The 17,349-nt window shown below is 35.6% G+C and overlaps 1 protein-coding gene across 2 annotated transcripts; it reads right to left on the reverse strand.

The window, feature by feature from the left end:
• Positions 1–967: 967 nt before the first annotated feature.
• LOC122047746 (C2 domain-containing protein At1g53590-like) lies at positions 968–8,295 on the reverse strand. 2 transcript variants are annotated; one of them, XM_042609213.1, is made up of 12 exons: positions 7,921–8,295; positions 7,090–7,164; positions 6,751–6,894; positions 6,381–6,476; positions 6,153–6,284; positions 5,158–5,310; positions 5,027–5,068; positions 4,383–4,431; positions 2,746–2,835; positions 2,461–2,644; positions 2,017–2,143; positions 968–1,939 (listed from the first exon to the last, which is right to left on the reverse strand). In XM_042609213.1, the coding sequence occupies exons 1-12, from the start codon at positions 8,044–8,046 to the stop codon at positions 1,133–1,135; spliced, it is 2,025 nt and encodes a 674-aa protein (XP_042465147.1). In that variant the 5' UTR covers positions 8,047–8,295; the 3' UTR covers positions 968–1,132. The 2 variants fall into 2 exon arrangements, with proteins under 2 accessions (XP_042465147.1, XP_042465146.1); XM_042609212.1 differs by having other exon boundaries at positions 2,746–2,838; positions 7,921–8,291.
• Between the last annotated feature and the right edge of the window lie 9,054 nt (positions 8,296–17,349).

Raw genomic sequence — 17,349 nt, forward strand, 5'->3', positions numbered from 1 at the left:
TTAAAAAAAACTATCATTACAGGCTTACAGCTTGATTGATAAACTTTATACAAATGTATAAAGACTTTTTTTTTCTTGGTGTTCCCATCGAAAAATTAGATAATATTCAAAAATAAACGAGGGGCACGGACTTTAAAATAAGCATTCAATTTAGTGTTTTACCTAACTGTCTACATGAATTTTTAAAATTATCAAATCAAATAGAATAATTTCAAAATAACTAAATCATGTATTCATTTCTTTCTTTAATCAATAATCAATGGACTGATAAAAAAATTAGTAGAATCGATTTTTGTTTAAATATTTTTAACATCAATTGAATTGATTTCTTTATATACTGAAATTTCGAGCAAATAAGTCAACTGATAATAAAAATTAATCGACTAATTTACTTTTGTATCAATTAGATAAAATCGGTTGATAGACCAAACGATCTCAGATTGATATAAAACTAATTTTTATATATTCGTTTAGTTCTTCTGGTTATATTTATACCCTCAAATGTCAATTTAACCCAATATATTAAGAACAATAATTTTTAATTTTTGACTGATGGATAGATCTAGATTGACATGATATTAGCTTCTGTATATTCATCTAATTCTTTTGATTATATGCATATCCTCAAATATCAATTTTGTCAAATATATGAAAAGATATAATTTTTTAAAATGAATTAGATTTTTTAAATGCATAAAAAATTATTACTCTCAATATATTTGATAAAATTAACCGTCAATCCTAGATTATTTGAATTATTTGATCATCAATGATTTTATCTAATTAATATAAGTCGACTAAATTTTAGACAGAAATCAATTAGATTGTTTTTATCCATCACTAAGAATAAAATGAAAAATAAATACATAATAATTTAGTATTTTAAAATTATCCAACACCTTTGGGTAATTTTAAAATTTTACTTCGTGCAAAGCCGTATTCAATTTGAGGGTTCAATGATATACAGTGACGAGAAATACAAAATTCAACAGAATACAGAGACAGAAAAAGAACAATGATACAAAGACTCTTTCAACGATTATTATCTGACTGACAACACACAAACTCTATCACTGTACAGTATACAACACGTACATTGGCAAAATCAACACGCACACTACACATTACCATCCTATCTTGTTTGAACAGATCCCTCTACTGCAGCATTGGCATTGGCATTCACAAAATCTTTATCTATCGGCGATCCAGGAATTACTAGGTGATCATCCACCAAAGCATCATCGTCTTCGACTCCCGATACCCGGAGCCTGCTGGAATCCTTCCTACTAAGCATGCTCCTAAAACTCTTGCTCATGAGGTTCTTAGGAGTTTGAACACTGCTAATTTTTCCCGGGCTTTCTACCTCATCCACCTTGGAGCTGCCTTCTCCCAGCTCTGGACTCTTTTCGTCGTATTTGTCCGACACCACAATCTTCACCGAAGTCCGCTTCTCCCCCAGTGGGGGTATATTAACATGTGGAGTGGTAGGTGCGCAAGAAGCATCCTTTTGATCGTCTTTAGAACTTTGCCTTGGACTTCGGTGGAACATTGAGCCCAACTTGTGCAGGCCCTTCCTGATCCCTTTAAGACGAACCTTCTTTCCATCAGTGGCTGCATCGCTATCAGAGTCACTATCATGAGACCCAGAGGATGGTGATGAAGTTGGGCTTTTATTGCTTGCGATCTCTTGCCGAAGGACTTTGGTATCAGGTTGCCTCGCACGTCCTTTTCGTGGCTTCCATTTTTGGCAAACGTCGGAACCTGGACGGTGTACCCAAACCCCTGTCTTTTCTTGCCCCTGAACATCGATGGCCTCAAAGTCATCAGTCATTTTAGGATGTTCTCCATCACCAATATTTTCAACCTTTTCATCTGCTGCTTCGCTTGGCACTTGTTCTGTAGCTTTAGATATTTCATTGTCACTGAGATTTTTATGCTCCTGTAAAGTTTCAGATTCGAGCTAAGATTATCAAGCTCCATTATCCACAAGGATCATGAGCAGCAGAGAGAGCTTACCTTTTGTGAATCTTCTTCAATCACTGTTATTGCTAAGTGGATCCTACCCATTTTGATATTCTGCAGTGCCAACCACATATCATGCCTTTGTCCACCCCTCAACTCATTGATGCTTACTGAACAATTTCTGCATAGCACATAAAAAGTAAATTATAGTAAATTGCAACACAACTGCATAGGCAAAACAAGCAAACGTATGAACGTATGAATCCAACTTCTTGATACATTTGTTTTTGCTATCTGAAAGTCAGAAAACAATGATATGCAGCATGAAAAATAAGTGAAAGTCCTTAGCGACAGTATGTTTTTGTGGTCAGCTATTGCTTCATCTAACAATAACTGATATGGATCAGAGCTTCAAAAGTGTATTTCCCAGCAAAAATAAGAGATCTGTCATATCACAAAAACAAACACTATCAATAATATGTTAAATTCTTTACAAACCCAAGCATGTCGTCGAAAATGGTATCCTTGTCACGAACTTGAAGGCTAAGTAAATTTTGCGACTCCCATGAACTGATGGGGATCTTAAACTCTTCCTGCCACTTTGGGGACAATGTTTTCCTTTGAATTTTTGTTTGGAATTTGTAAGGACCAAGTTTTCCTTTGACATATGGATCAGAAAGTCCTGCACCAGTTTTGTAACAACTAACAAGATGAGATAATTTCTAAAATGATGATAAATCATAAAACTAATTATATCAAGGAGCAAGAGTAGAAGCAACCCACCGTTCAGGTCAGCTGGTTTCATATCCGCACCCTCTAACATCTCCAATTTCACATATCCAATAGGATGCTTTTCTTTCACAGTAAACCATTCTTCTAAGATTTCCAAGAAAATATGGTTTACATATTGCTTAATGTGAAACAAATTAAGATAACTGAAAAATATATCTCACTTCTAGTTCTAGACGGACAAGAACAACATGAAATCATTATTAACAAATTATTGAGAACATATCAGACAGTTACTTATTCATCTGTTAAGTTTAATTAAACATGAATATGGATTTGGTCAAGTTTCAATTAGTCATGATAAAATAAGTATGTGAAACTGAAAATATAACAGTAATAAGAAGCATGAAATAATCAAAAAGATGTTCACAGCCAAGATCAACTAGAATTAAAAATATGAATAAAGGAAACTAGAACAAAGTGATATTACATTTTATTAAATCTTAGTTAGGAGATATTATTGATTTGTATTATTGTTATTTGCATCCTACATGCTTAGATGACTCCTCATCTCCTTATAAATTGTTTAGATATTAGTCATTCTGACAGTGGTGTGTCTATGAGAATAAAAGATAACAGTAAATGCAATTTACAAGGTATTTTCAGCTGCTTTCTTCTACTTAACACCTACAGACGGGACAAGAGAAAGCATGTAAGTAACACTCGAAAATAAAGTTCATGAAATTTTATTAATGAGTATAAAAAGATAGCTCCATTTGTTCATCAGTTAGATTAATGGATTTGTATATACTTGGAATATGGGAAATCATGTAAATGCATTTCCACTGCCAAATTTTCTGATCCACTAAAATTCAGATTCCCTCTGTGCTCCTTGTTCTAAAGTCAACTCATCTGAAAATTTATAATATTTGACAGCAAAGTCTAACCAAATGTGGCAGCTTATTGCGTGCACTAATCATATCATCCATGATCCATGAAAAAAATAACAGGGATAAGCCTCACTCAGTATGTAAGCATGGGAAAATAAGTTCCTATGAACACAATCAAATTTCTTGTAAGCTCCAGCTCCCATAAATATACCAAACATTCTCTTTTTCCATCTCCAATTTGCATGCCTCTATTAACAGGAAGAACCTAATATCAAACTATGATTTATCCCTGTAACTTGGACATAATAATCATAATCCAAAAAAAAAAAAAAAATTCAACCATACAAGTCTAGCTGATTGGTAGTACACTGGTCTTATTTGACTTTGCTTTGAAATGATATCACCAGCATCTGAATATATTGCTGGAATTTCAAGGGTCCACACTATCTCCCATTAAAGACCAGTCTAATTTCATAAATAGAGAACCAACTATATTATTTTTCACTATGCTAGCTACCATTAGTACGTATTAAAAAAGTAGCTGATAGGTTGACTTATCTTGGGGGAAAATATACATAACATCACACAACTCTGTTATGCAGACCACATCTAAAACATGATTACAAGTCACATCATAAACCTTTAAGAATATTGTAGAGTAAAATGACAAACTTTGCCTTTGGGAGATAGAAAGAAATAGAAAACTAACCATCGATGTTATAACTAGCAAAACACAATACAATAAACTAAAATGAGGGTAGATTTAACTTGATAAATAAAAGATGAATAGACACCCTTTACCTTCAGTGGCACAAACAAATTTCTCCACATCAACAACCAGCATGTTTGGCTGTGAAGAAATATTGACAATAATTACATTTCCAGAATAAAGGTAAACAGAAATCAGTAGTTCATTAAAACTATCTTGGATAATTAAGGTCCCAGGACAAGCCAATTAAAGCTCTTATAATAACCTGTGTACTTGGTTGTATTCTCATTTCCAATTGCTTCTTGGTTATGAAGATCAGCAGAACAATAAACAATCATGAAACTAGAAATCACAAAATGAAGTGAATACAATTCTAAATTTTCTTCAGTGTCAAATTAACAAATAACCCAAAATAAATGTATCAAATTTTCACATACTAATAAAATTTTGAAGTACCAACCAACTGACAATGGTTTCATTCACTACAAATAAACAAACTGTGATTCGTTTATCTGTATTGTTATAAAAAATCCTGATAAGTAAACATGTCAGAACGACATAAAGCATCAAGGGTCTAATATAAATATTATTCACTCGTTGATGATCTACTTTCTCAAGATCATGCGTTATCATTTAGCTAACATATCTATTTGAAATGAAAAATTAGTATATTACTAATTGAACAAACTATATATATATATCGAGAGAGAGAGAGATGATGAACAAACTCACTAACCTCAACCAATGTCTGCCCAAATGCAACATCAAGCAGTTTGTCCTACAAATGCAACAAAGGGAAGTATTAGTAGGGAGGAGTGCTTAGTGGACCTGAGACAACTTGAGAGTAAAGTTAACTACTATACTTACCAGCCATCCTGAAATCCCAGGTATTTCAGTGACATCTAGTCCATGCCCGAATATGGGTTTTACAGTCATCTGGAAGTATGGGGGCTCTGCAAAGCATATCCTAACTCGCCCAATAAATGGCCATTGCCGAAGAAATTTGACTCCTACAAGAATCTACAGAAAAAATTGAAATTTATGTCAACAGATAATGGCTCAGATAAATTTTCTTTCCTATTTCCTCATAACCTATTTCTTTTATCTCTCTAAAAAATCAATAGTAAGAATTGTCATTATAGATGCAATTCTAAAGCCAAAAACAAAAATATATGTTCATTTGAAATAATTGACTACCCTTTAACATGTTCAAGATTGATTCATTAGTTACAATGGGGGAAAAAAGTGATGTTTAATATGAAGGAAAACATAATTGTTTTAAAACTGAGGAGATCCCAAATAATTGAGACCCATGGCTTGTAGTTGTGATATGAAATGGAAAAGGAAGTTCTATTTTTCTTTTCAGGCAAATACAAAAATGTAATATTTTCTTCTATTAGGAAAAATATACTGAAAGTCCATGATGAGAAATTGTTGAATTTCTTGTTAAGTGGTTTTTAATTAATTTGCTTTTTCTTCCAAGAAGAAAAATCCACATTTTTGGTAGTGATTTGGACAGATCAGTAAATACTAAATAATAAATTTTCAGTCCAAGACAACACATAATATTACTTAGCTCTGGTAGTGCTCTTTTTTTTTTCTTCTATTTGCTATTAGATGATATCTGTATTTCCAGTTCACTGTACCACTTTGTATATCAGTATCAAGCAAGTTCAACAAATTGTTCAAACCAATATCCCATGAAATCTGAGCTTCAAGTAAAACAGACTAAATAAACTTACTAAGAAAATGTGTAAACAATTCCCATGAAAAATCATAACAATCCCAATGACCGGATATCCGGATTGGCATAGCCTGCAAAGCTACCTTTACTAGTAAGAAATGAAGATTGATCTACGTACCTTTCCCTCTACATGCATGCCTGTTATATGCATCATTGCTGTTATGCCAAATCCCAGCCTTTTCCTTAGTTGTACTGCAAGTTTTGCACTCATGTCATCTGCTGAAAGAAAGTTCATCCCTAACTCCAGAACCTGTATTAATGGCCACAACTAAGACCTCAATAAAATAACCGCAGCATCATATTATAACTGTCCAAATAATGAAAAAGTAAGAACAGTAATGTGCACCAGGTGATCATCATCTACTGATTCTCGAAGAACTCTAATATCCGTGAACATAGGTGGGGCCCTACCCAAGTAAAGATGCTGCATAACTGCCTTCTTCTGCCAACCAAAGATGGAACAATAATTATGTAGATTACAGAAGGATATACCCTAAAGTTACCAAAAGTGCAACAAATACAAATTTACTGAATTGTTGGTAAATAAAAAATTTGATTTATTTCTAAATATTAGCCACATGACTCTCATGGAAAATATCACATCCTCATCATGCTGCTAAAGCTCACAATATAGCCCGAATATGTCAGAGGGACAAGTGTTACTTGGTAAATAATAGAGTTCACAATCGTAGAAAAATACAGATTGAAGTCCATACAGCTGTCCAGGGCTTGAACTTGTCTAGAAACCAGGGTATGATAGGCAAGAGGAATTGCTGGGATGCAATTTGTTCCATGCAGATTGGCCATATCTTCTCGACAGCATAATTCAACCATCTAACTGATTCTGTATCAGAGAGAAGCTGACACACCAACATATGGAAAAAGAAAATCAATACATTAATGGCATTTTTTTTTAAAAAAAGTACCAGCAGGAATGATCGACGAGACAAAAGAGAAAATATGCTTTTAGCATTTTTTTAGGGGAAAAGCATCAATAGTTCTAACAGAATGGAGAGGAAAAAAAAAAAGAAAAAGAAATATATCATCATGCATACTCTTCGCTGATTAGCATATTTTCTTTCTTCGAATTGTAAACGTTTCTGCAGTCTCAAGGTATAGCGAGCATTGACCTGCAATAGTAGGAAGAAGTGTCAAAATGATGGAGACGTTAAGATAGATTAGGAATGTTGAACTAATGCACGTCAAGAGGAGATTTTCAAAATATTCAAAAAAATAATATTTTGAAGAAGCAAAAGAAATGGATGGCAGCGCATAATTCAAGAACCCAAAATACTAAAATGAAAAAATAATGAATTATACTCCACTTTTTTTTACTTTCAATCATCGACCTTGGCGTACCAAGTCAATTAAACACAGATGTTTGATGTAACACGGTATCCATAAAATATAATACCGCATGAATTTCCAATTTCAAATTTTCAGTAGCTAAACAAACAACTTGGTTATTTTGAAAGCTCGCGATTCCTCAAATCCCAAGTCAAAGTTCAGATAAATAGATATAGATTCAGATGTATAATTTTACTTCAAAGCCCATCGACCATTCATCTCCAAGTTGCAAAAATCAACACTTTGGGGATTATTTCACTGAAATTACCCAGTTTAGGCTTCCACCCTAAACTCGAACAATTTCGGAAACAAATTTCAGAAAATTTTCCTTTTAAAAGTACCAAGAGCGCAACCAAATTAAATAGTTCACCAAAAATTAATTCCATTTAATTTCACAAAATAAACCACTTTCATAAACTAGAAATCGCCAATCAAGAACTTGAATTTCACGAACAGAAACTAAAAGGAAATACAAAAGAAAGAAGACGACCGGGAAAGAAGAACCATCCCAACCACTGATCAATTCCTAGTTTCCTTACCGCGTAGAGGTAGAAGAACGACACGAGGAAGACGACCGGGTGAGCCCAACCCAACCGCACGAGACCGCAGAGCAGCAACAAAATCAACGCGATGTGATGCAAGATCGAGACCTCCGTTATGTCCATCCTCCCGCCGCTATCGGCCGATCGACTCTATCGCCGGCCTACATCAATCCTCCATGATTCCCCTACCCTCCTCCGCCAAGGCAGAACCCTCGAGATCCCAGAGACCGATCGAATCGACGAAGTCAGCAGCGACGAGCGCACTACAGTACGAAGACGAAGTCGTAACCGCAGGAACAATTGTAGCGTAGTGGAGAGGGAGAAGACGCAGGCGGCGGTGAGAATTAACGGAAATCGATCCTTCGAGCCACGACTTAAGATGCGTTTCCGACGCAGCGGGCACCCAAAGAGTTCGTGACTCGACTCGTAACTTCTTGAATCGACAAACGACGTGTGTGAGAAAGATTGACGGAGATAATTATCCACATTCGGCTCTGCACAGGGCCCTCTGAACGTGGCACATCTTTCGATGTCGGCAGGAGAGAGGAGTTTATTGTTGCCGTCGGATTTGAGATCGGATGGATGAGAATAGGCGACGGACGAATTGTCCCGAGTAGGGGCCACTGGGGAGGGAGGATCGTGTTTGATTAACTCCAGTACTTTATTTATTTAAAGTTTTTTTTTATTTGGGTTAGGCAATTGATATTTTCGTTGTTGTCTATTTCATTGTTAATTAATCCAAAAAAAAAAAAAAATCCACACGGAAGGCAATGGGTCACGTGAAGGACAATTGATGACGATAATGTGACGTACATTTCAATAAGGACATTTTTGATGATAAATCTTTTAGCCTTGCAATATATATGTATTTTGGTAGATAGATATTAATAGGGTCCCAAAAAAATTTGATAAATGCTTGATTCTCAATTTTGGAATTAAATTTTAGTTTTAAACTAAAAATCTAATCCATCCAATCATAATAGATTTAAAAACAGTGTATCTTTAAGTCTGGGACTTTTATGGTAAAATCTAGGTTTATTTTCTTAAGTCGATCAAAGGACTACCATAATGACTTTTTGTTAGATTTGACGCTCAAATTAAAACCTACTAATTTTGATATCAATTGACACGAGACAATATCGATTATTCTATAGAAGGACTAGAAGTGAAAATTAAAAAGAAGACAAGAAAAGATAGCCATTACTCTTCAGATTTTTTTAAAAGAAAATTTTATTTAATATTTGAGAATTAATTTCTCTTATAATTAAACAGATATTTATATAGAGTATAGGTTTTCTTTTGTATAGATTTTCAAACATGAAGAAAAGAAATAAATTTCAACATATAAATCCTAATTCTTAACTTGTAAAGAAAGAAAAGGAGTTCACAATTCTATTCACAAGAACTCCTCCAACTAGCTAATCTCGCTTCTTTCTCAATACGTATGCCTACATGATTCTTCGAGTCCGTCGTCTCCAATTCATCCCCAACCTGACGACTTATTCATTCAGTCGTTCCTTGAGCTTCGATGTGATCTTGTGCTGGTCCGTCTCTTCAGATTTACCTAGCCGTAAGAAGACGTCGGAGGAGAAAAGGGAAACAAGAAGAAGAGAAAGAGAAAGATTTAATAGAGAAAGTTGTAAATTGTAATGGTTAGATTTTAAATAAAAAAATACGTTTACAACCATAACACACCATACAACCAATTTTAAAAAAAAATGAATAAATAAGATTTAATTGTAAACAAATAATTAAAAGGTAATTATTATAAATCAAATGTACATATACATATAATTAATTATATAGATTGAGCTATTTATATATTGATTGATTAAAATTCTTAATCAATTTAATAAGTTAATATGGATGATAAAGTTAGGTTGGAAAATATATTAGCTTAATGAAACTTCAAAATTAAGTCTAAATAATTTTTGAATTTTTTGAATTCTTATTTCTAAGTTATTAAGCGAAGTTACTTTATATTTGTAAAGGAAGAGGTTTTAGTAGCAAGCAAATCATCGAAATAAAAGCCGGAATTAAAGGGGATACTCTATTGTTTAATTTTTTAAAATACTTTTCATGTATTAATAAATAATTAAACGAATTATCTAAAATTTAAAATAGGTGCTTTATATTCAATTGCTTTGCTTGTCCCCATCACAATCTACTAAAAGTAACAAATTTATATTACTATATGTTTGTTATAATGGAAAAAGGATCCATAAAACCCAACCTCGTTAGACTAGGGATGACAATTTCATCTAAATCCGATAGAGGATCCGGTTAGACTAGGGATGACAATTTCATCTAAATCCGATAGAGGATCCGGTTAGACTAGGGATGACAATTTCATCTAAATCCGATAGAGGATCCGACATCCAATTCGAATGGAGGAGAGTATGGAAAGACTATCAATATCGATACTCAACCCGAATACTGATTAAATAATATATACACATATATTAAAGAAAATTTTCTTTTTTCAAAATCAACTTATTATTTTTGTTGATATTAGAGGAGACTATATAGATGTTTAATATATTTTTTTAATTATATATATTTTTAATAAGTTGTTAATTTTAATATATTTTTGTTGAATGAGTGAATGATAATAGCTGGATAGAAAGAAAAAAAATTATAATTATAGAAGATATCCGATCATTTAATGGGTATGAATATACTCATCGGAGATCCTATACCCAATGGGTATGGGGACGGAAAATATAGAATTCGATCCGAACCCGACCCATTACCATCCCTAGCCGGACCGTGACACTTTAATCATTTAGGCACTTTAAGCACTCGTCTTCCCCTTCTATCTCCGGCTTCCCTGCGTGGCTCGGGCCGTCAAGGAGGGCACCGACTCCTCCGTCGCCTTCATCGACCGCGGCTAGACCTGCTGGAGCCGCGCATCCCTACGTGGCTCGGATCGTCAAGGAGGCCACCGACTCCTCGTCGGCCCTCACTGACCGCGGCTAGACCTGCTGGAACCGCACTATTCTCCTTGGCACCGCCCCCGCTGCAAGCTCCTCCTCAAGGCCCACCACGAGCGCCAACAACTGAAGCCGGCACCACCCGCTGCGGCGGCGCTCGGGGGGAGGGAGGCGAGTGATAGCTTGCTGTTGCTTGGCCTGCTGGTGGCTGGGTGCCAGAAGCTGACGGCTCCCAGACTGCTCGAGGAGGCGGTTCGACTAAACTGGGGAGTGTAACGTCCCTGGGATGAGATTTGAGTCCATCTCACCTCGCACAAACTTGTTGAAAATTGGACCAACAAACAAGTAAATAAATTACTTGTCTTACACTAACAATAACAACACTACAACACCTTTTTTGTGGATCACTCACAATTCTTAGACAAAGAAGAAAAACAAAACAACTTTGACTCACAAATTGATACTTGATTGATGAATGAAACTAGATACAAGGTAGAGTATTTATAGTACTCTTCATACAATCTGGACCGTTCAATTAAATTAAATCCTAGCCATTGAAATTCTAATTCTTATCCATGAAATGAGAAAAACACTCTTGACCACACATTTAATTTTATCTTTTACCAAGTCATCATCTTTATCTATTAGAAAAATAAATAATTAAATAGCAAATCTTATCTATAACTCTTATCTTTTATTGGATAAGTTTTATCCTTTATTTGGGTTAGAGTTGATATTTAAAACTCCCTCTCAACACCAACCCTTTGTACTATGCCGAGTTGATCACGAAACCTTTTGAATTTGTTGGCGCTCAAGCCTTTTGTGAACAAATCTGTAGATGTTACTAAATAACCACTCTGAGTTAGAAATTTAGCAATCTTACCATACCATGCCCTAGGTGCTTGTTTCAATCCATAGAGCGCTTTCCGCAGTTTACACACATATTCAGGATGATGTTGGTTCTGAAAACCTATTGGTTGGATCATATGAATTTCTCGATCCAATTCTCCATGAAGAAAAACATTTTTCACATCCATTTGCCACAGATTCCAATCTTTGTTGGTTGCAAGTGCAAGTAGAACTCGTACAGTTGTAAGTTTCGCCACCGGACTAAACGTTTCATCATAGTCTAGTCCGTACTGTTGAGAGAAGCCACGAGCTACCAATCGTGCCTTATACCTTTCAATTGACCCATCTGGACGACGCTTTATTTTGTAAACCCATTTGCACGAAATGAGTTTCACATCTCTTGGTTTTGGTATGAGATCCCAAGTCTGATTTTGTTGTAGTGCATCAATCTCTTGTTTCATGGCTGTCATCCACTCAGAACTTTGTGATGCTTTTTCAAACGTCTCAGGCTCTACTGCTTCTTCAACTATGGCTGCATTTGCATATTTTGGATTTGGCCTTCATGTTCTTGTTGACCTTCGGAGTTGAGATTGTGGAGTTAATTCTTCCACTTCATTAGGCCTTTCTTCTTCATTTGGATGTTGATATATGCTGGTTTGCCAAGGACTCTGAGCCACTCTTTGCTCTGCATCATTATCATTTAGACCTCCTGATTCATCTGAACCTGATTGAAGTTGAACTATATGTTCCCTCATCTTTTGTTGTACTTTATCTTCAAGGTCTTTAGATTCTGGCAAGACCTCCTTCTCTGTGGTCCACCAAGAAGATGCTTCATCGAACACTACATTTCGTGAAGTGTAACATCTTTCGCTTGTTGGATCGCAGCATTTCCACCCATTTCTCTGGCTATCGTATCCCACAAAGATGCATCTAATAGCTTTCTTGTCAAACTTGCTTCGTAAGTGATCAGGAATAAATACATAACATACACATCCAAATACTCGAAAGTAGCTAACTGTAGGTTTTTTGTTCCATAACTTCTCAAAGGGTGAAATAAATTCTAACCTTGGTTGAGGAAGTTTATTGATGATAAAAGCTGCAGTCCTCATTGCTTCAGCCCAAAAACGTCCAGGTACATTCTTCTCATGCAGCATACTTCGACAAATTTCTGCAAGATGTCGGTTCTTTCTTTCTGCTACACCATTCTGCTGTGGTGTGTTGGCACAAGTGTATTGATGATATACTCGACTTTCTCTCAAGTATTGAGAGAACTCTCTTGAGCTATATTCTCCTCCATTGTCTGTGCGCCAGCAACATATCTTTTTTCCCAATTCTCCTTCGACTGACTGCTTGAACTCTTTGAGCATTGAGAAGGTATCAGATTTTTCTTTCATAAATAAAATCCACACATACCTTGAGAAATCATCAATGAATGTCACCATATACCGCATACCACCAATTGACGACTGCTTAACAGGCCCGAACACATCAGAGTGAACTAACTCCAATGGTCCCTTTGCTTTGAAGTTTGACTCCTGATATGGTAATTGGTGTGCTTTACCATACTGACATCCTGCACATATTGTGTATGTTCATATGTCTAGTTGAGGAAGTCCCTTGAGCATCGACTTCTGCATCATCATGTTTAATTTGGAATAGCTAACATGACCTAGCCGCATGTGACATATAACTGCTGTCTCACTTTTTCTTGTCTTGTCTATATATGCAGACTCTGTTGACATCACGTAGAGCGACTCTAATCGTTGACCCTCCATTGTTAGTGTTTCTGAAATTTTGAGGTTTCGATATACCTTTACATTTTCAGGGCCAAATAGAACATAATGACTTGAAGATGTTAATTGGGCCACAGACAGTAAATTCTTCTTCATTCCTGGGACATGATAGACATCTTGAAGAGACACTTGATTAAAATTATATCGAGGCGTAATTACCGTCTTACCAACATGTGCTATTGGTAACCTTGAGTTGTCGGTTGTAACCACCATATGAGCTCCTTTGTATTGAGATAAGTTTTGCAATTTTTCTTTATCACCCGTCATATGATTTGAGCAGCCTGAATCCACGATCCAATCATTTTTGTAGTCAATCTGTTATGGCGTTGTTGTGAGAGCCAAGTCTTTTTCCTCCGTAGCCATCAAAGCTTCAGCATCCCAATCATCTTCGCTATTCTCTTTAGAATTGGAAGTAGCAGTGTTGCTTTGAACGAACCTTTTCTTGGACCAACAATCTTTTGCCATGTGGCTAGACCTGACCACGGTTCGGAACCGACGGTTCGACGGTTCGGAACCGCCGGTTCGACGGTTCCAGGCAGGTCGACCCTTAACCTTAACCGCCCAAGACGGTTACGGTTCACGGTTCAGAACCGCCGGTTCACGGTTCGTCACGGTTCGTCACGGTTCAAGATTAATATGTTAATAAAAATTAAAAATTAAAAATTAAACATTAAAAATTAGAAATTAAAAATTAAAATTTATTAGAAAAAAAGGCTTGGACTTATTTAAGTTGTCTATGTATACTCTTAGGGGAATCAAAGTTCACGTAGTTCTTTTATATTTTTATTCTTTTATATTTTCACTCACTTCCATTTCTCGTTCCTGTCGTATTCGTTCCTTTAGTATCAAAATCTTCAACTTCGTCATTTGAAAGTTACATTCCTTAGATTCTTTTCTTCGCTCTGGTCCAATCGTCCAGTAATGCTTGGGCTTCCAATGAGTCGAGACAAAGTTGATCGTCGTTCATCTAATATGTTGCTGTCAGCACTGAACGTCTGCTCCACAGCAACAGTTGACACTGGACAAGCTAAAATTTCTTTGCGATCACGGAGAGAACGAGAAAGCTTTGAGCCTTCTGTGACCACCACTTTAAGATATCGAAGTTTTCGCTATCTGCTTCATTAAAATCAAAAGAAGTCGTAAAATAATTCTCAAATTCTTGTGTGGAACTTGAGGATCCCCGTGGACGTTTTGTCCGTTCTTTTAATAAGAGTTGTGCTTTTGTAAGTTTTAAATTACTACTAGTAGTTTGTTGAATTTCAGAAATATTAATTTGTGTTCCATATTTTGCATAATATTGATTATAAATATCATATAAATAAATTCTAACATTATATATAATATTAACTGGATCGGGGAAGAAGAATCTTTAATTGGAATTAAAGCATCATAATATAAAGTTAACATTTCTTGTAAAACTTCTAATTTAAATCTAGGATCTAAAGCAAATGCAATTAAATAAATTTTAGGAATTAAATAAAAATATTTTTCCCATTTAGTTTTCATAGCTAAGATGCAAGGAGATAAAGATTCATTATTAATATGTTCATTTAAAACTAATACTATATTAGAAAAATTTTCTAAAACTAATTGAGCAGTGGGATAATAAGCACCGAAAAGTTGTTCGGTTGCATCATTAAATACTTTTAAAATTTCACAAATACTACTACAAATATTCCATTGTTGTGAAAATAAATATATATTAGCATTAGTGTTTTGTGCAAAAAATGAACATAATAATTCTTTATATTGAAATGAATCTTGTAATAATTGGTATGTTGAATTCCAACGTGTTGGTACATCACGTGGAAATTTTTTAGGTCTCATTCCATTAATTTTACAAAACCTACCCCATTGTTTCATTATAGATGGATGAGACCATAAATAAGAAATTACAATTCTAATTGGTTTAATATAACTTTCTAAAATTTTTAAATCATCTTGAACACATAAATTTAAAACATGGCATACACAACGAATATGAAAAAATAAACCTCCAATAATAGGTTGACAAACAAATTTTAGATCATCTATACAAGCGGTATTAGAACTAGCATTATCTAATGATATTGAAAATATTTTATGAGTTAAACCATATTCTTCTAAAATTAAACATAATAATTGTGCGATATTATGAGCATTATGTGATTCATCAAAAACTCTATAAGCTAATAATCTTTTTTGGAGATTCCAAGAGTTATCGATCCAATGGCAAGTCACACCCATATACGAATGTGTTTGCCAATGATCACTCAAATATCGGAACATAAAGAAACTTTATTATCTAATTTACTAAATTCATCAATTAAATTCTTTTTCCTTGTTTTACTAATTTTTTAATTATACGAGTAAGTGTAGTCCTAGGAACACGTTTAGCACATGGATTAAGAGATTCTTTACAAAAATCTTCAAATGTGCATTTAGATCCAAAACTAAAAGAAAGATGTTCTACGGAAACAAATTTAGCTAATGATTCTCTTAATTTATTATCCGAATATAAAAATAAACCGGAATCGGTACTACCGCTAGTTGAAGAAAATCTTGATAATTGTGTTTGAGAACGGTCGAGTCCATATTCCGTCGGGTGCTTCGTTTCTACATGTCGTTTCAACGACCCATAGCCGCCGCCGGCTTGGAATTTGTAGGAAGCATTGCAGTGCTTACATTTTGCACGCATTTCTCCCGACGGAAGAGTGACCTTCTCAAAATGTTTAGTAAAAATAGAAGATTTTAGAGGAGGAAGTTCCCGAACCTTAGAAGTAATTGCATCGGTACTTCCTTGTGTGTCGGGTATCGGATTCGGAAGATGCTCGATCTCATCATCGGTGGATTGAATGTTGGGGTCCTCCTCCCGCGGATTCATTATTTGCTTTCCCTTCCGAGCTCGAGATGATGCACCTCCGCGGCCTCCTTCCATTGTAATTGAAAACGAAAGCGTGTAGAGATTAGAGAATACGAAAATGAGATTAAGAGTAGAGAAGATGTGTGTGAAAAATGATGAAATAAGCTCTCTATTTATAGAGTTTTGATAGTAACGGACACTAAATCATAGCCATTGATAAAAAAACGGTCAAATGATCCTAACCGTTGAAAAAATACCTAAAAACCCTCTCACCCTCCCCCAACGACTATGAACCGTCGGTTAACCGACGGTTCAAGCCGTTAAAAAAAAAATAAAATGGTTGAACCGACGGTTAACCGGCGGTTCGACCCGGCGAACCGGGTCAACGGGCAACCGGCCCGTTGACCCGGTTACGGGCCCGGGCCGGGTCCGGGCCAGACCCGGCCCGGGGTCGGGTCTACATGTGGCCCACCTTCCCACAATTGTAGCACTCGCCAGAAATTTTTTTACGATCACCATAATTCTTCGAGGCTCCCCCTGGACGAGAGCCTCCATTCCCATGATAGCTTTTTCCTTTGTCGCCATCCTTTTTAGATCCACCAGTGTGCCGTTTGAAGTTGCCTTTATTTTTGTTGGTGTAGAACGCTTCTTCTTCATCTTTTAGTGAGAGTCCTCCCATTTGATTAGCCATAGCTTCTTGACCTGCAAGTAAATTTTCAAATTCAAGAAGCGATGGCTGTGTTGGCCATCCTTGTATAGCAGCAATAAATCCTCGATATTCTGGCCTCAAACCATGAATAATTATTCTTTTTATCCTTGCTTCCCCAATAGGAGCTGATGGATCTAGCTCTGAAATTTCGCGACATATCAACTTCACCTTGTGGAAGTATTGGGCAATCGTCTTGTCACATTGCGCTATTGACAATAGCTCGTTCTCCAGAAGTTGCAATCTTGTATCATTCTTCTTTGAAAAAAGTGTAGCAAAGATATCTCACACTTCCTTTGGTGT

Source organism: Zingiber officinale, chromosome 2B (genome assembly GCF_018446385.1).
Source record: "Zingiber officinale cultivar Zhangliang chromosome 2B, Zo_v1.1, whole genome shotgun sequence".
Taxonomy (NCBI): domain Eukaryota; kingdom Viridiplantae; phylum Streptophyta; class Magnoliopsida; order Zingiberales; family Zingiberaceae; genus Zingiber; species Zingiber officinale.